At 37.1% G+C, this 17631-nt stretch overlaps 1 protein-coding gene across 2 annotated transcripts in view; it reads left to right on the forward strand.

The window, feature by feature from the left end:
* OLA1 (Obg like ATPase 1) overlaps positions 1-17631 on the forward strand; it is a 175989-nt gene that overhangs the window by 150486 nt on the left and 7872 nt on the right. For both annotated transcript variants that reach the window (XM_010351949.3, XM_074399457.1), the window contains 2 exons: positions 16006-16146; positions 16820-16916. In XM_010351949.3, the coding sequence (XP_010350251.3) occupies positions 16006-16146; positions 16820-16916 (238 nt within the window). The remainder of the gene's footprint in view (positions 1-16005; positions 16147-16819; positions 16917-17631) is intronic.

Below are 17631 nucleotides of genomic sequence, written 5' to 3' on the forward strand. Positions count from 1 at the left end.
ACCCAGGAGAAGGAGGTTGCATTGAGCCGAGATTGTGCCACTGCACTCCATCCTAGTGACAAAGCAAGACTGTCTCAAAAAACAAAAGAAAAAGAAAATATAATAAATAACAAAGTCAAATATGCTTCTTACTGGTTTACCTCAAATCTATTTCTTGTATGATATTTGCAACACTACATAGTTTTTTTTTTGCTCCTTCTTAAAAACTGCAGGACTATCACTCAGCAGTAACTTTTAATGAATAGCAAAACTTGTTATTTGTCTATACAATGGACAGAACAATTTAAGAAGGAAAGGAAAGAAAAAAAATGCCTTTGAAGTGGTTAGTGCATAGACCTGCCTTCTCAGATAAAACTGATTAATAGCCACATCACAGGTAAATACAACACAATTCTGTTTAGGAAATTGTGATCTGAACATTGTGGAAGCCATTCTTCACTTTATAAATAATAATAATAGCAAATACATATTGAGCACTTACTTTGTATCGGAGACCATGCTAAACATTTTATGTGTAATTCCTCATTTAATCTTCATCATAACCCTCTGAAGTAGCTAATATTATTACCTCCATTTATAGGTGAGAAAACTGAGAGTGTAGAAAGTTCCATGGCAGGGCCAGTATCCCCCTTGCCTGGCCCCAGTGTTCTATTGCTATATTCCATACTACCTCCTTTGCAAGCAGGTTGCTTGTGGGAGTCCTTTAATTATAGGATTTCTTTAATTAAAATAAATTAAATTTTGTATTTTATTTACAAAAGTTATTTTTATAAAACTATAAGCTGTGAAGCCAACTACAAATTTTGGTGGATATGATTCTACCCACACATTTCCCAATCCTTCCTTCTCTCATGTCAGAATATTTCATTAAGCCGGTTGGCACTTTGTATAAGACTGTAAACACCAAATTATTGTCAACATTTCTTTTAAAGAGAATAAGTCTTTCAGAAGCAGCTGAAAGTTTTGCCACAAGTTACATGCATACCACTGGTAGGGAAAAGTATATAGAGTAAATGTTTTTACCAAGATACTTCATTTCTCATTTAACTTGGTTTCACTAAAAATATAGGTCAATAGGAGTTGTTTCTCGTGCCTATTTGTAACTATACTGTTGAAACTTTGTAACTGTCAAAGTTTGACTAAAAGCCACCACTCCTTTTGTAGTGCTGCTTGTTTCACCCCTGCTTCCAATTCCTTTTCTCTAAAGGTCCAGAAACAATGACTTCCCCTTTTTTACACTGACTGTTTGCCTTGGCTTTGTATCCCTCTATGTCTACTCTTTTATGAAACTACATATACCACATATGGTAAATGGAGGATTTGGGTAAATGGGATCATGGAATGGACTCTTTTATTAGAATAAGGAGAATAGAATAATTCATCCTCCAGAGGAAGAATTAAGAACAATTTCTGGAAGAAGGATCCACTTGGGAAAGGATGTCTGTGCAAAGGGGTTCTGTCATACACATCCACATTTATCTTTCTCTTGCCAGTGTCTTACTTTCTTTTTTGAGACAGAGTCTTGCTGTGTCACCCAGGGTGGAGTGCAATGGTGTAATCTTGGCTCTCTGCAACCTCCACCACCCAGGTTCTCAATGCCTCAGCCTCCCAAGTAGCCAGGATTACAGGATGGTCTCAAACTCCTGGCCTCAAGTGGTCTATCCACCTTGGCCTCCCAAAGTGCTGGGATTACAGGCATGAGCCACTGCACCCAGCCAGGAGTGCCTTACTTTCTTACTGGCCCCACAGAATCCCAGTTGTTATGAACAAAAACCTTTGCTTTTCTGCTTTTCTTATTCTAATTAAATTTCACCTGAAAAAATGTTTTATGTATGTAACTGAGAAGACTATTAAATATATTACTTTCCTTTCCCATCCCCTAAACTTTTTCTTTTCTTTTTCTGAGATGGAGTCTCACTCTGTAGCCAGGCTGGAGTGCAGTGGCACAATCTCAGCTCACTGCAACCTCTACCTCCCAGGTTCAAGCGATTCTCCTGCCTCAGCCTGCCGAGTAGCTGGGATTACAGGCACCCATCATCACACCTGGCTAATTTTTGTATTTTTAGTAAAGACGGGGTTTCACCATGTTGCCCAGGATGGTATCGCTCTCTTGACCTCGTGATCTGCCCACCTCGGCCTCCCAAAGTGCTGAGATTACAGGGGTGAGCCACCACGCCCGGCCGCTCCTTTTTCAAGGTTGCGTTCTCAAGATCCAACATAATGCTTATTAATACATATAGTTACTTAAATGTATTTTTGCAGTCATTGTGCTTGAATTCTTTCCCTTTCAGTTACCTCTCTATCTATAAAGATTCGGTTAGGAAAGACTTCTTAGAAATAAAGACCTGATTTTTGAAAAGAGCTCCCATTCTTTATTTACAGGCAATATAACAGTATTTTTAACTCTGTGGTAACTATGGAGAATGACCCACTCACTGACAGCAGACAGTTAAGATTGGGGGCTACTGTGTGAAGTCCTCCTACATTTGAGGGATTTTAATCATAACATCCACCTGTGAGAATAGGTATTATTTTAGTTACAAGTGATTAAACTGAGGCTGGGGAGGCTTAAATGGCTTTCCCAGGATCTTATACGTAGTATGCAATTGAGCTGTAATTTGAGTTGATACTTACTCCAAAATCTTTGCTTTTTCTGCTGGCCCATACTATTTCCAAAGGAAGGTCAGACATCATATGATCATATGTGGGGAATATTTGAATTTCTGTTTTTTAATCTTTAGAGTGGTTCTCAGTTTAGTTTTGGGGTTTTATTTTTTTATGTATAATTAACATACACAAAATTCTCCCTTTTAAAGTACACAGTTCAGAGGTTTTTAGTGTATTCACATTGTTGTGTTGCTATCATCACTAATTCCAGAACATTTTCATCCCCCACAAAGAAACCCCTGCCCATTAACAAGCATTTCCCTTTGCCTCCCCACCTAATCCCCAGTAACCACTAACCTACTTTCAGTTTCTTTGGATTTGCCTATTGAGACTATTTCACATAATTTGAATCATACAGTATGTGGCCTTTTGTGTCTAGCATAGTGTTTTCAATGTTCACCCATGTTGTAGTGTGTATCAGTACCTCATTTCTTTTTATTGATGAATAATATTCTGTTGTATGGATATACTACTTATAGTCTTCTTATTAGTCATCCTAGTAGATGTGAAGTGGTGTCTCATTGTGGTTTTGCTATGACTAATCAAATCATTGTGGTTTTGATATGACTAATAAACATTTTTTATCATGTTTATTGCTTTATTATTGCTATATAATATTGTTATATATTCTCCAGGGAGACCTCTCTATTCAAATTATTTGCCTATTTTTAAACTTAATTTCTATCTTTTTATTTGTTGAGTTATAAGAGTTCTTTATATATTCTGGATACTGGACCCCTGTCATGTGTATGATTTCCAAATATTTTATCCCATTCTGTGGACTGCCTTTTAACTTTCTTGATAGTATCTTTTGTTACATAAACTTTTTACTTTTTAACTCTTACATTTAGATCTTTGGTCCATTTTAATTTTTGTATATAGATATCCAGTTGTCTGAGCACCATTTGTTGACTCTTCTTTACCCATTGAATTGTTTTGGTGACCTTGTCAAAAATCAGTTAACCATAAATAAACTTTACAACAAACAACACACCCAATTAAAAACATGAGCAAAGACTTGAGTAGACATTTCTCCAAAGAAGATATACAAATGGCCAACAAGCATGAAAAGATGCACAGCATCACTAATCAGAGAAATGGAAATCAAAACCACAATGAGGTATCATCCCACACCCATTAGGAGGCCACTGTCCAAAAAAAAAAAAAAAACACAGCAATTAACAAGTGCTGGCAAAGATGTGGGGAAATTAGAACCCTTATGCAGTACTGGTAGGAATGTAAAATGTGATGTAGCCACTATGGAAAACAGTTTAATGGTTCCTCAGAAAGCTAAACATAGAATTACTATGTGATCTGGCAAACCCACTTCTGGTTAAATATCCTAAAGAATTGAAAGCAGGGTCTTGAAGAGATATTTGCACACCCATGTTCATTACAGCATTATTTGCAATAGCTAGAGATAGAAGCAACCCAAATATCTATCAGTAAGTGAATGGATAAAGAAAATGCAGCATGCATAGGCACACAAACAATAGAATGTTTTTCAGCCTTAAAATTAAGGAAATCCTGTCACATGCTGAAACATGGATGAACCTTGAGGACATTATGCTAACTGCAATAAGCTAGTGATTCTACTTATGTGCAATTTCTAAAGTAATCAAACTCATAAAAACAGAAGTAGAATAGTGGTTGCCATGGAAATAGGAAGGTGTTATTCAATGGGTATAGAGTTTTAGATATGCAAGGTGAAAAAGTTCTGGAGGGCTGTTGCACAACAATGTAAATATAGTTAATACTAATGAGCTGTATATTTGGTAAATTTACAAGTGTTAAGATTGTAAATGTTATGTTGTGTGTTCTTTACCACAATTTTTTTTAAAAAGCAGTTGACCATAAGTGTGTAGATTTATTTCTGGACTCCCAGTTCTCTTCCACTGATCTTTACATCTGGCCTCCTACAGTGCTGCATAGTCTTGAGTACTATAGTTATCTAGTACGTTTTGAAAGAGAGAATGCTAAGTTCTGCAACTTTTTTGGTTTTGTTTGTTTGTTTGTTTGTTTTCCAGGATTGTTTTGGGTATTCTTGGCCCTTGCATTTTCATGTGAATTTTAGGATTGACTTGTTAGTTTCTGGGGGCAGGGAAAGCCAGAATTTTGATAAGAATTGCATTGAATCTATTTGAGGAATATCGCCATGTTAATATTAAGTCTTTCAGTTTACTCACATGGATGTCTTTCCATTTACTTAGCTCTCTAATCTCTTGCAGTAAATGCTTTGCAGTTTTCCATGTAAAAATCTTACACTTCTTTTGTTAAATATATTTCTTTCTCAGTTTAGTTTATATCATTTATAGACTCTTCATTAGTTTCAGCCAATCTCAGACAGACTCTACTGATGTTTTTGTTTTCTTTATGTAGTATTTCTTTCTTATATACCACTGTGTCACACATGCTGTGATGTGGGCCCTCCCTTTTCACATGGACACACTCACCCTATTCTCAGCATCCTCTCCTCATCCTCCCAAGATACCAGAGGAAGTCTTTTGACTTTCTTCATCCTCATAAATCGTTTGGATATGGAAGTTCCATCTCTGATACTACCACATTCCAAGAAAATGGTATCTAGTGGTTGTTAAATCAAGATTTGTGGCTCTCCCTATAAACTTATATTTTGATTATAAACTACATCAACCTATTGTTGTTGTCCTCTTTAAACAGAAATGGAAAACACACATAGCTTATCCTGGGGCCTCATGGCCAGAAGTAATTTTATCTCGTATATAGGAACATAGCATAAGGTTGGGAAATTTTCTAGCAGCTAACAGAGTTTCATAGTCTCTAGATATATAAATATTGGCCTCATATCTCATGACAACTATAATTACAGAATGTTTCTATGTGTGCTGTTTACAACCAGAATATAAAATTACAAAGAATAAACACAGATTAAAAAATAGTGACTTCCAGACATCTGAGTAAAAAGTGTTGTAAGAGTTAAATGCAAATTCCTTGCTTCTAGAGATCATAAATTTAGCTGTTTTTTTGTTGGTGATGGTGGTGTCTGGTTGGTTGGTTGGTGGTTTTTTGTTTTGTTTTGTTTTGTTTTTGAGAAGAGGTTTTCCTCTGTCGCCCAGTCTGTGCAGTGGTGCAGTCAGTGGTGCAGTCACGGGTCACTGCAGCCTCTCCTGGGCTCAAGTGATTCTCCCACCTCAACCTCCTGAGTGGCTGGGACTATAGGTATGCACCATCATGCCTGGCTAATTTTTTTATTATTCATGAAGATGGCATCTCACTGTGTTGCTCAGGCTATTCTCCAATTCCTCGATCCAAGCCCACCAAATTTCCAAATTGTTGGAATTACAGGCATGAGCCATTGCACACAGCCAATTTCTATTTTTTTTTTTTTTCGTAAAGGCTGGATTTACAGGTTGTTCATAAACTATATTTTGAGAAACATTGCTTTAATGTTTCAAAAATGTAGTCTGCTGGAGGCCACTTAATATGAACACAAATCTTAGTAGCCTTGAAGCTGAGTAAGAAGCCTGAGATTTGGGAATGATCTAAAAGTTTGAGGTGCTTGTTTTGTACATTCACAGTGAACCTTGAGGTGGTTAGTAGCTTGATGGTTCAGACTTGAATTGTAGTAGGTCAAGCCACAGATATAACCTGGGAATCGAGACAGTCTAACTCTGTCACCTAGGCTGGAGTGCAGTGGTGCGATCACAGCTCAGCACAATCTTGAACTCCTGGGGCATGCCACCATGCCTAATTTTTGTATTTTTTATAGAGACGGGGTTTCACCATGTTGCTCAGGCTGGTCTCAAGCTCCTGGGCTCGAATGATCTGCCTGCCTCAGCCTCCCAAAGAGCTGAGATTACAGGTGTGAGCCACCACCCAGACACCTAGTCCTAAATGTTCTTTTACCTAGTCTTTTTTAGATTAAGTTTCAACTTCATTCATTCCTTTTCATTGATCCACCCAATATTTATTGAGTAATTGCTTATGCCAGGCACTACTATAGGTGGTGATGGAGATACTGCATTGTATAAATATTCAAAAGTTCCTTGGCCTAATAACTGATCAGGTGGGTCCACTAATGCCAGGTGGGAGACAATTAACATTAAGTACATAATATAATAAGTGCTGTGAATAAAAATAAGTCAGTGTAAGGGAATAGAGACTGACAGAAAATGGAAAGGGAAAGGCTTTTTTTTGTTTGTTTGTTTTAAGACAGTCTAGCTCTGTCTCCCAGGCTGGAGTGCAGTGGCACGATCTTGGCTCATTGCAGCCCCCACCTCCCAGGTTTAAGCGATTCTCCGGCCTTAGCCTCCCGAGGAGCTGGGACTATAGGTGCACGCCAGCACGCCCAGCTCATTTTTGTATTTTTAGTAGAGATGGGGTTTCACCATGTTGGCCTGTGACCACCAGGCTGGTCTCAAACTCCTGACCGCAGGTGATCTGTTCACCTCAGCCTCCCAAAGTCCTGGGATTACAGGCAGGAGCCACTGTGCCTGGCCACTATTTTTTTTAAAGATGTTGAAAAGTAACATTTAAGCAGAAATCTGAATGAAGTACCTGAAGATTTCAGCACTTGTACTTGTTTAATTTCTGGCATGTGCCATAAAGTTACAGAATTTTCCATCTGAAAGAGAATTTCACCAGTGAACTTTAGAGTTGTTAAAAACAGCAGAACTCTGTCTTCAGATAAAATCTTACACAGAAGCCCAGCATATAAAAATGAAGCAGCTCTGGTGGAAATGCAAGAGTGGAAGATCCAAAACCTCACTGTCCCTTCTTCCCTTGTTCTCCCTACTCTTTTTGTTCCCTCCACCTTGGGAAATCCTTTTACAGAACTCAGACAAGGTTGAAAACTACTTACCTAGACCAGTTTGCAGATGAGTATATTAAGCTAAGAGACGTTAAATAAACACATGGAGACATTCCGCTGGTTATTAGCTGAAACTCTTTCCCCCGTATTACCCATTTAGAAAATGTTTGAGCATCCACTATGTGCCAGGCATTGTGCTAGGAGGTTTCTGTAGATATAATAGAGAGTGAAGCCACAGTTCTGACCTCAAGAAACTTTTTCCTGGAATCCCTTAGCAGGCCCTCCCACAAACTCCATTGGCCTCTTTGACCAGAACTGGTTCGCATACCTCCCCAAACCATTTGTCAGCTGGAGAATGGGGAACTGTGATCAACTCAAACTAATGTTTTCTTTCCACCTGTTTATTCATTGCAAAGAACTTTTTTAAAGTTGAACCTTTTTGCTAAATATTCTAATTTGCTTTAAGGTTGCCTGCTTGTTATAACATTTGTCATTTCAATTTTGTGAGAGCCTTCCAGTTATCACTAGTATCAGAAAGTTTGTTAATCCTCAAAACAGAAAGTCTGAAATCCAATTTTTATATGCTGTGAAAGGAATGACCATTTCTCTTTTAGAGAGATGGGGTCTTGCTATGTTGACCAGGCTGGTCTCAAACTCCTGGCCTCAAGTGATCCATCTCAGCCTCCCAAAGTGCTGGGGTTACAGGCATGAGCCACCATACCCAGCTCCCAGGAATCACCATTTCTCTGGAATTTCTTTTCTTGCACATAACACATACATGCTGCCTTATTATAGCGACTAAAAGCAATGGGGTTTTTCAGCCAGTGGTTCTGTGAGGTCTTCATAGGGAACAGTTTGTGGGAATATATCTATCACTTGATATAAACTTGGGTTTCACAGTCCTCTGTGCTAGAATCACTTCTTATATTCTGAATCTAGACTCCAAAGCTAACTTACTACAGATGTTTCTCCAGGTATTGAGGCTTATTAGGATAAGAAAAGTGTAATGTCTTCTTTTCTTTTTTTTCTTGAGACAGGGTCTCACTCTGTCACACAGGCTGGAGTGCAGTAGCATGATCTCAGCACACCACAACCTTCTCCTGGGCTCAAACGATCCTCCCACCTCAGCTTTCCAAGTAGCTGGGACTACAGGCATGGGCCACCATGCCTGGCTAATTTTTTATTTTTTGTAGAAGCAGGGTTTTGCCATGTTGCCTGGCTGGTCTCAAACTCATGAGCCCAAGCAATCTGCCTGCCTCGGCCTCCCAAAGTGCTGGGATTACAGGCATGAGCCTCTGCACCTAGCCAATAATTAATGTGTTTCACAAACTAAGACACTGTTGACCATAATAATTCTGTCTAAACTAGTTAATTATTTTTACTATGAATTTGAAACTTCTTCAACATTGCAGAGGGTTCAGAGCAAACATTTTCCTTATACTTCCTGAAATTCTGGTGACATTTGCCTTTGCTGGTTTTGAACCTGGGAAATGTAAGCAGGAATTTTCCTATAATTTTCACTGTTTTCTGCTATCAGCAGTATAGGTTGTCAATATCTGCTTCTAGTTTATCAGTTGGTCTGCATGGTTATCTCAGACATTTTCATACTTTTCAGTTCATGTGCTTTTATTTTCAAAGTACTTTAGTGCTTCTGAAAGTTTAACATGCATATGAATGTCATCCAGGGAGCTTGTTAAAGTGCAGATTCTGATCTGAGGTGGGGTTCAAGATTATGCATTTCTTTTTATTCTTTTTTGTTTTGTTTTGTTTCTTTTTGATGGGGTCTTACGCATTTGGCCAGGCAGGATCATAGCTCACCGTAGCCTCCAACTCCTGGGCTCAAGGGATCCTCCTTCCTCAGCCTCCCAAATAGCTAGGACTACATGTGCGAACCACCATGACCAGCTAAGATTCCTGCATTTCTATCACACACTCAAGTGATGTGATCACACTTTGAGTAGCAAAGTTGTAATTTTGTTTTTCTGTACAACTGCATGAAGTCAGATGAGAACATTGAAACTTAAAGTCTCTTACATATATGGAAGATGGAACTTTATTTATTTTTGAGACAGGGTCTCACTCTGTCACCCAGGCTGGAGTACAATTGTGTTCTTATAGGTCACTGTAGCCTTGAACTCCTGGGCTCAAGCAGTCCTCCCGGCCTCAGCCTCCTGAAGTGCTGGGATTACAGGCGTGAGCCACCAAGCCCGGCCTTAGCTCTCTTTTAGAAGAGGGATTAGGCTTTCAAACATTAGTCAGTTAAACTAGAATCTGCTTTTTTGGTATTTCTTCTTTCTCCCTCTTATTTTCACCACAGACTTCCTTAATAACCTCCATTCAGAGAATGTTTATAAGTAGAAATAAAATGAAAGTAAAGATGTATTTTAATACTTTAATTCAAAGAATTTTGAAGAGTTGAGAATTTTGGATTTTGTAGAGCTAAATTTTTGACTTTGAAAGAATATTATTTGTGACACATTTTAGTTTGTATATCGTTTGTGGTATTGATTTTAGTGTAGATTATAAAACTGTTATAACAGGTTGACAGGTTAATACCGTAAACTGACATTCATGTATAGTAATCATATTTGGAAAGTGGTAAAGAGGACTGTGATATCTTGAAGTAATTCTTTGGGACTCTGAGCAGTTGTAGTAGAAATGAGTGTAAACCCTCAAGGGAGAAGGGTAGAAATGTCCTCGGTGTTTAACAGAACCCCCAGTATTAATGGTACATCCATACCACAAACAACATGAGGAAACTAGCTTAGTAAAGGCCAACTCCTTAATGACTGAATGATGCTAAGTTACTCAGTTAACCAGCCCTGGAGCCTCTTTTGTGTAAATTGCATCGTTTTGTGTATATTGAGATATGGTTCTTGCCACCAGTTATATGCAACCAGAGAAGCAAGATATCACTGATGATTTTTTTTTTAAGTGAAGATATAAGTTCACACAGATAACTATATAAGGTGTTTGTAAGGTTCTAATAGTACCATATGTAGCATTTCTTTAAAAAGATTCTAAGTATACTTTGATATCAAAAAATAAAATAATCAGATTTGAGAACATCCTAATATATATCAACAAAGATGTCATAAATGGTAGTATAACTTGGCTTTATTGTTGGATGGAGTATAAAGGATTTTAAGAAATTAGAATCAGAATTTGAGTGGCTAGGTGTAGTTGAAAGGTTAAGGTGGGAAAAATAATTTACGATAAATTTCTTACTAACCTATGCTAGAGAAAATTCTTTGAGGGTTGTGTTTTAAGTTGCAAGAATTTGGTTTTGCTTTGTATGCAAAATATCATAGCACTGTTAGGATTTCTCTGTTCCCTTTATAATGTGTGTAAAAATAATATGTCTGTATACCATATGTTTGAGTCAAAGTGTAAAATCTATTCCTTACTCAGGGATGTGGTCAAAAAAAGTTTGAAAGCTATTGTTAGAACGCTATAGAATGGACATGTAACTGTAGTATGAAGTCCTTCCCCTTAAGATGGTGAGCTGGGCCAATACAGGAAGGTTCCTTCTTTCTTGTTCATAATACATAGAAAGCCCATATACAATAACCAGAAAAAAATGGTATTGATGATGGTGTGGTAGTTTTAGAATATACAATAGGACTTGAAAGCAAGAAGTGCCAGAAACAAGAAGGAAACTCAGTAACAGTAGAGAGAAAATTCAGCTAATACAGCAGCTCCCCCTTATCTGCAGTTTTTCTTCTGCCAGTTCAGTTCCCATGGTCAACCACAGTCTGAAAATATTAAATGGGCAAAAACAGCAATTTTAAGTGTTAAATTATACACCATTCTGAGTAGCTTGATGAAATCCTGAACCACCACCCCGAATGTGAATTGTACCTTTGTCCAGCATATCCCTGCTGTGGACCTTACCTGCTCCTTAGTTAACTTAGTAGCCACCCCGGCTATCTAGACCATCAAGGTATCATGGTGCTTGTGTTCAAGTTTCCCTTAATTTACCTAATAATGACCCCAAAGGCATTATTAAGTGTAGTGATGCTGGCAATTTGGATATGCCAAAGAGAAGCCATAAAGTGCTTCCTTTAAGTGAATACGTGGAAAGTTTTCAACTTCGGGAAAAAAACAGTATATATAGGGTTTGGTAATGTCTGAGGGTTTAGGTATCCACTGAGGATCTTGAAACGTATCCTCATTGGAAAAGTGGGGGCTACTATGTGTGGTTTAGAGGCTTTAGTGTCCCTATAGGAATAAGAGTCAAGGAACATGTTGAGGCTGTAGATACTGGAGCAAGTCTCACTCATAAAGCCCAGAAGAAGCTTTCCTTTCCCTGACCAGATACTAGAAAAATACCCCTCACTCCTCCCAAACAAGGGAGGAAACTGATATTCCCAGGAAATTAGAAACTGGACTGCACTCTAAGAAGCATTACCCATAACCTAGTGCAGAAACGCTAAGCCTAAAAACATATTAATAAAGCTTCCCTGGATCCCAGGACCCTCCATAGATCTCTCCCTAGAAGAAGTAATTGCAAGACTACCCCATAGATACCTAAACCCTGGGGACCACCACACTCCCTTGGAACATAACTGCAGCTGCCAAAATGACTACACACACACACACACACACACACACACAGACAAATATAGCACATATGCAGGAACCAACTGTCCTCAAAGATCATTAGCAGATGACAAGTGGGGACCGGAGGATTTGAGAGGGGAGTCATACCCAAGAAACTACAAGTCAAAGCACTCTGAAAACAACTTGTAAATTAATGTAGAAGGGACAAAGAACGTATTAAACGAGTAAAATGTTACCCAATTAGAGCAAGTCGATTTGGAAGAAACAAATAGAATTTTTAGTAATAAAATTCATATCTGGGAAAAGAAACAGAAATGATGTAAATTAAACCTGGGAAAATCAAATTTTGGAACCTGGAATTTTAAGACTGGCTAAGAAAGTCAGATTACAAGACTAAAAGCAAATTTGAGACCTGATCTTTTGGAAATTTGATATTAACTTAATACTAATGGTCTCATTCTGCCAAAGAATCTGTAGACCAGCAGTCCTCAGCCTTTTTGACACCAGGGACTGGTTTCATGGAAGACCATTTTTCCATGGATGGGTGATGTGGGAGGTGGTTTTGGGATGAAACTGCTGCACTTCAGATCATCGGGCATTAGATTCTCGTTAAGGAGCGCACAATTTAGATCCCTCATATGTACAATTCACAACAGGGTTTGGGCTCCTATGAGAATATCACGCTCGTCTGACAGGCAGGGCTCAGGTGGAAATGCTTGTTCCCCGTTCACCTCCTGCTGTGCAGCCTGACTCCTAACAGGCCATGGTCCAGGGGTTGGGAACTCCTGCTGTAGACCACAACCTGCGAGTATATCTCAAAGTATCATCCTTTAGTCTTAAGACTAGTTGTCTTCGTCCCCTTGCTGTGGTTTCACTACCAGGGAGAAAAATACAACTAATGGCATTTCCTCTTTCCATTTGTCACTTCTAAGACTTTGAGGAAATCACGTGTAGCTTTGGCTGCTTATGGGGAAGGATGGATCTCTTTGCAATAATCTGCTCAGACAGATTTTTGCAAAATGAAGTCTATGAAAGGCTTTACAGTTTAACTCTATAGAAGAGTCTACTATCTCTACTGTTCCTTTTCCTCCCACACACCATACAATTTGATATTCTTTGATGATATCATCATCATTATTTTGGTCACTAGCAATTGGATGACTTTCTTTAGACATTTGCTAACGTGTACATAGAGATTATTATTCAGACACTTTGACAGAATGGCTTGGAATTGTTTTTCTAGTAGTGGTACTGAGCTCAACTTTAATTTTCTATAGTCCGCATGTGCCAATAGCACACATTTTTGAGATGACTAGCTATGGTTTGGGGTATGGTTTGTAGCAAGAGAATAGACATTTTTCTGCAAAAGGTAACTGGTCCCTATGGGATTCAAACTTGTGATCTTGGCCTCATTATCACACTTTTGTAACCATTAGACCTAATAGATACACCACATGTATTTCAGTCTATAATCTTGACATCGAATAATATTTTTTAATTACCCTAGGTTTATTTCATAGATGTAATTAAAAATCACTTTGGGACATTTCTCACTTTTGTTTGATAGTAAAAGTCATAAAAGTAAAGCAGCCAGCCAAAGAACCTAACTCACTTTTCATCTTCCCTGTGTTTTCTGTGACAGTGAAAGTCACAAAAGTGAAGCTTGCAGGCAAAGAGCCTAACTCACTTTACGGGAGAGTGCCACGGTACCTTTTTCTTTTAGTGAGGCTATAGCAGGTCTGATGTCAGTCACTTTAGAGACCTTTAGACCTCAGTGCTCATTTACTGCTAAAATGTACCAGCTCTGCTTCTGCATTATGAAGATCATCTGTCAACACTTTGAGATATTCTCCTTTGTTATTAAGCTTGTGATGCTCTACACTGTCAGGTTTTTTGCCAATTATAGTTAAGGTACAATAGTGTATTCACCAGATCAAAGTCTCACATTGGCGGAAGAGGAATGATTTGTAAGTCTTTATTCATTTGAATTGTACAATAGAACACCTGAGGAATGCAAATAATTCCTCTGAGAACTCTGCAGGAAAGGCTGTTAAAATGACAGGGTAGGACTATTGTTATTCTGAATTGATGTGTTAGCTAAAGTAATTATTTATCTTGTTTCATAACAGTTCTAGTTTTATTAGTTCTCTTGACCATATTTATGAAATAAAATGTGTATGATATTTTTATATTATCATTTTACAGGGGCTTATTTTATTGCATTTTCATTGAATCTGTATTTGGTATGTGGTCTGCTTTTTTAAAACTACATATTTGACTTTAACTTGTATAATAAAAGTATGTTACTAAACCATTGATGATAACATTTGAATATGAACTTTTGTTTGAATAGTGTAAGTCTGTGAAGTAAGATAGAATACCATAATGTCATCATAGACAGAAATACCAATTTCAGTCCCCTCACCTTTTTTTTAACCTGTACTTCATAATTTTGGATAAGAAAACATCTGGTTTGACTTTCATTTTAAAGGCAACATACCTTTTTTTTCAAAATAAATCTTAGGGCTTGGTCCATTTCTTAGGATGTGAACAAAAGAAAAATACTATTATGAAGATTCAGAAACACAAATAACATATTAAATAAGTAGTTACCTTTGTGTAACAAACATATACAAACCGTTGTGTGATTTTTTTTTTTCATTCCTTTCTCCATCCTAAATCTTTCTTCATGGGCCATGGTCTAAATTTTCTAATAACTCTGCTCCCCTGCCATTGATGGATTTGTGATTTAGTTCTTGTTTTTCTTTTCCCCTAAAGTGGCATTTACATTAATTATTTAAAGGACCTCTGCCACAGCATTTTGCCATAATAACTATTAAAACCCTTGTCTAAATATGGCAGACTAGTGGAATTATGTAAGACTATAGCATAATTTTAATGAATATTTTAATGGAATATACAGTCTAACACTAAACTCAGTACCAGATTCATAGGAATGTATGCTATGATTATCTGAGATGGAAAATTAATAATAGTAACTGTTAATTCTTTACTATTTACAGGCTTTACTTTTCTAGGTTCTTTACAATATAATATGTACTATTATTATCTCTATTTTTATAAGTGAGGAAACTGAGGCTTAGAAAGGTTCAGTAATCTGCCCAGTAATAAAAAGCTGGGAAAGTGTTAGGATCTTAACCTAATTAGTATATTCACTACGCTTATTTCATTTATGTTCTAATTACTACTTTGCCAAACACTCCATGCTTTGGAAAGAAAAAAAAAATGACTCAATAATGTCTTTTCAGGTAACAACTAGGATCAGTTTCCTAACTGATTTGGCTTTTCAAATCCTTTGTGATTAAAGGAATTTATTTCCTCTGCAGTTGTATTATTCATGTTTTCATAAAAGTCGGGTTCATAAGAACTGCATATGTGATCAGCTATATTTATAAATCTGTATTTCTGCACATGCTTGTTTTGGCTAGCGAAAATCTTCCTCAAAACCAGTGACTACTGCGAGTTCTGTTAGTCCATGAAGGAACTAAACCAGGCATATAGATATCTGGGTGGAATAAATTATTTACTTGTGAAGGGCTCTTCAGAATCAGCTGGTATTTTTAGGTAATGATTCCTGTACAAACAGAACTTTGTGTCTTCTCCTTTTAAAAATTTACTTTGTAAAATAAGGAAAACAAAAAAATTTTAAAATGGAAGCTTTATTCAAGGGTACAGGTGTTAATACTGAACAATTTTAGTGTAACTAAAAAAAGTTTTTAAAGATTTGTATAATAGTTCCCATAGATGATGTGCTAAAGTAAAACTAGGTTACAGTAAAATATTATGGCGTATACCTGAAGCAGTTGCTGCCTGTTAATGCCTTGACCTTGGAAAGCTATACACAAAAAGATGGCATCATAAAACCGTGCAATTCTTATGAATATGTATGTGCTACTTGATAATAATGAATGTGGTACAGTCATGCATGCACTACAAGATAATGTTGTGCCCTTTTTTGTCTACAGGTTGATAAAAATTAAAGAGTGGGTGGACAAGTATGACCCAGGTGCCTTGGTCATTCCTTTTAGTGGGGCCTTAGAACTCAAGTTGCAAGAATTGAGTGCTGAGGAGAGACAGAAGTATCTGGAAGCGAACATGACACAAAGGTTAATTAGCATTCATTTTCCCTACACTTTATTATCAACTATTTCCTTGCAGTAATTTAATTGCTTGCGCTGATAGAATAATAAATGACAGAGTAATTACCATTATAAAGAGGGAATCTTCTCCTTTCTTTACCATGAGACAGAGTGAAAAGATTTATTTTAAATTAAGTTTTTAACTGTCATCTGTCATCTCCGTACAGTGTTTTAATTATAACATAGGTATTAGTTATGTATATTTTTGAGGAGGAATGATCGCCAAAACTGTTTCGTCATATTCATTGGGGGAGGGGAAAGGGCGAATCAGTTGCCGTAAATTTGTCTGAATAACAGTAATATATTGTTTAAATATCAGATTTCAATCAAATAATTTTGCTTTTGTGGCCCAGGTCCTGAAAATAATTAATTTTGGATGCAAATAGTCATAATTTTTCTTTTTTTAAATAGTAAACAATTCAAAAGAGTATCTTCAGGCTAATACAATTAAAACCAATTTTAGAAGAGAGGTTTTTAAAAATGGTTCTTGCTTTCTGACCTCTTCAAATATAATGAAAGATGAATGGTCAGTTACTAATATCTTTAACATTTTCTGCTTGAAATGAATAATTTTAGCTCTATACCAATTTCTAGCACAATCAACTTATATGTTGGGTGAATTTGTTTCATTTGATTTCAGTGCTTTGCCAAAGATCATTAAGGCTGGGTTTGCAGCACTCCAGCTAGAATACTTTTTCACTGCAGGCCCAGATGAAGTGCGTGCATGGACCATCAGGGTAAGATTCATACTTATTCATCAGCTATATCCAGTTCCACACTATTGAATTCAGATTGATATCACTGACTTTGAAGTTTGTCATGGTGGCGGTTAGCTAGTCATTACAGATGAGGTTTTTGTCCAGGATAACTTTAATTATTTGTGAGCTGCTGAACAGTGAAAGTGGAGCGGCATTGATTGAGGCAGGTAACAATTGATTCTGCCTATTACATAGTCTGAATTTCTTCATCCTGTAGAATCTGTCTACCCTCCTCCTGTGGTCAGAGATAAGACGCACCAGTATTGTGCTTGCTTAATCTGTGTGACTGGGTTTGTCTGCAGTGAAATTGATGTTGCTTTTCATTTTGTATTCGCTAAGTTTGTTTGGGTTGCGGGTGGTTCTTTCCTCCTTTGCTTTGCTCGGATTACATTTTCAGCAATAAAAGCAATATGACATCATTATGCTCTTCATAGATACACAGTTGGGCTTAAAAAGCTAAACTCAACGTGTAATAATTCATGCCTTTTAAAATTTGAATTTGTAGAAATAATGTTTATTTTTAGTGTTATATGTTCAATCTTCTTTAAAAATGTGATACGTATTTTAAAAATTGATGTATACTGAATACGACCAGAGAGAATGACTAATTTATTCCCAGAGGACAATAGAAACTGAACTGTAATGGTTTGCTTTTAAATGTAAATATATTGTAACACAGTAGTTACTATTGAAA

The sequence above is a fragment of the Saimiri boliviensis genome, chromosome 5 (genome assembly GCF_048565385.1).
Source record: "Saimiri boliviensis isolate mSaiBol1 chromosome 5, mSaiBol1.pri, whole genome shotgun sequence".
Taxonomy (NCBI): Eukaryota; Metazoa; Chordata; class Mammalia; order Primates; family Cebidae; genus Saimiri; species Saimiri boliviensis.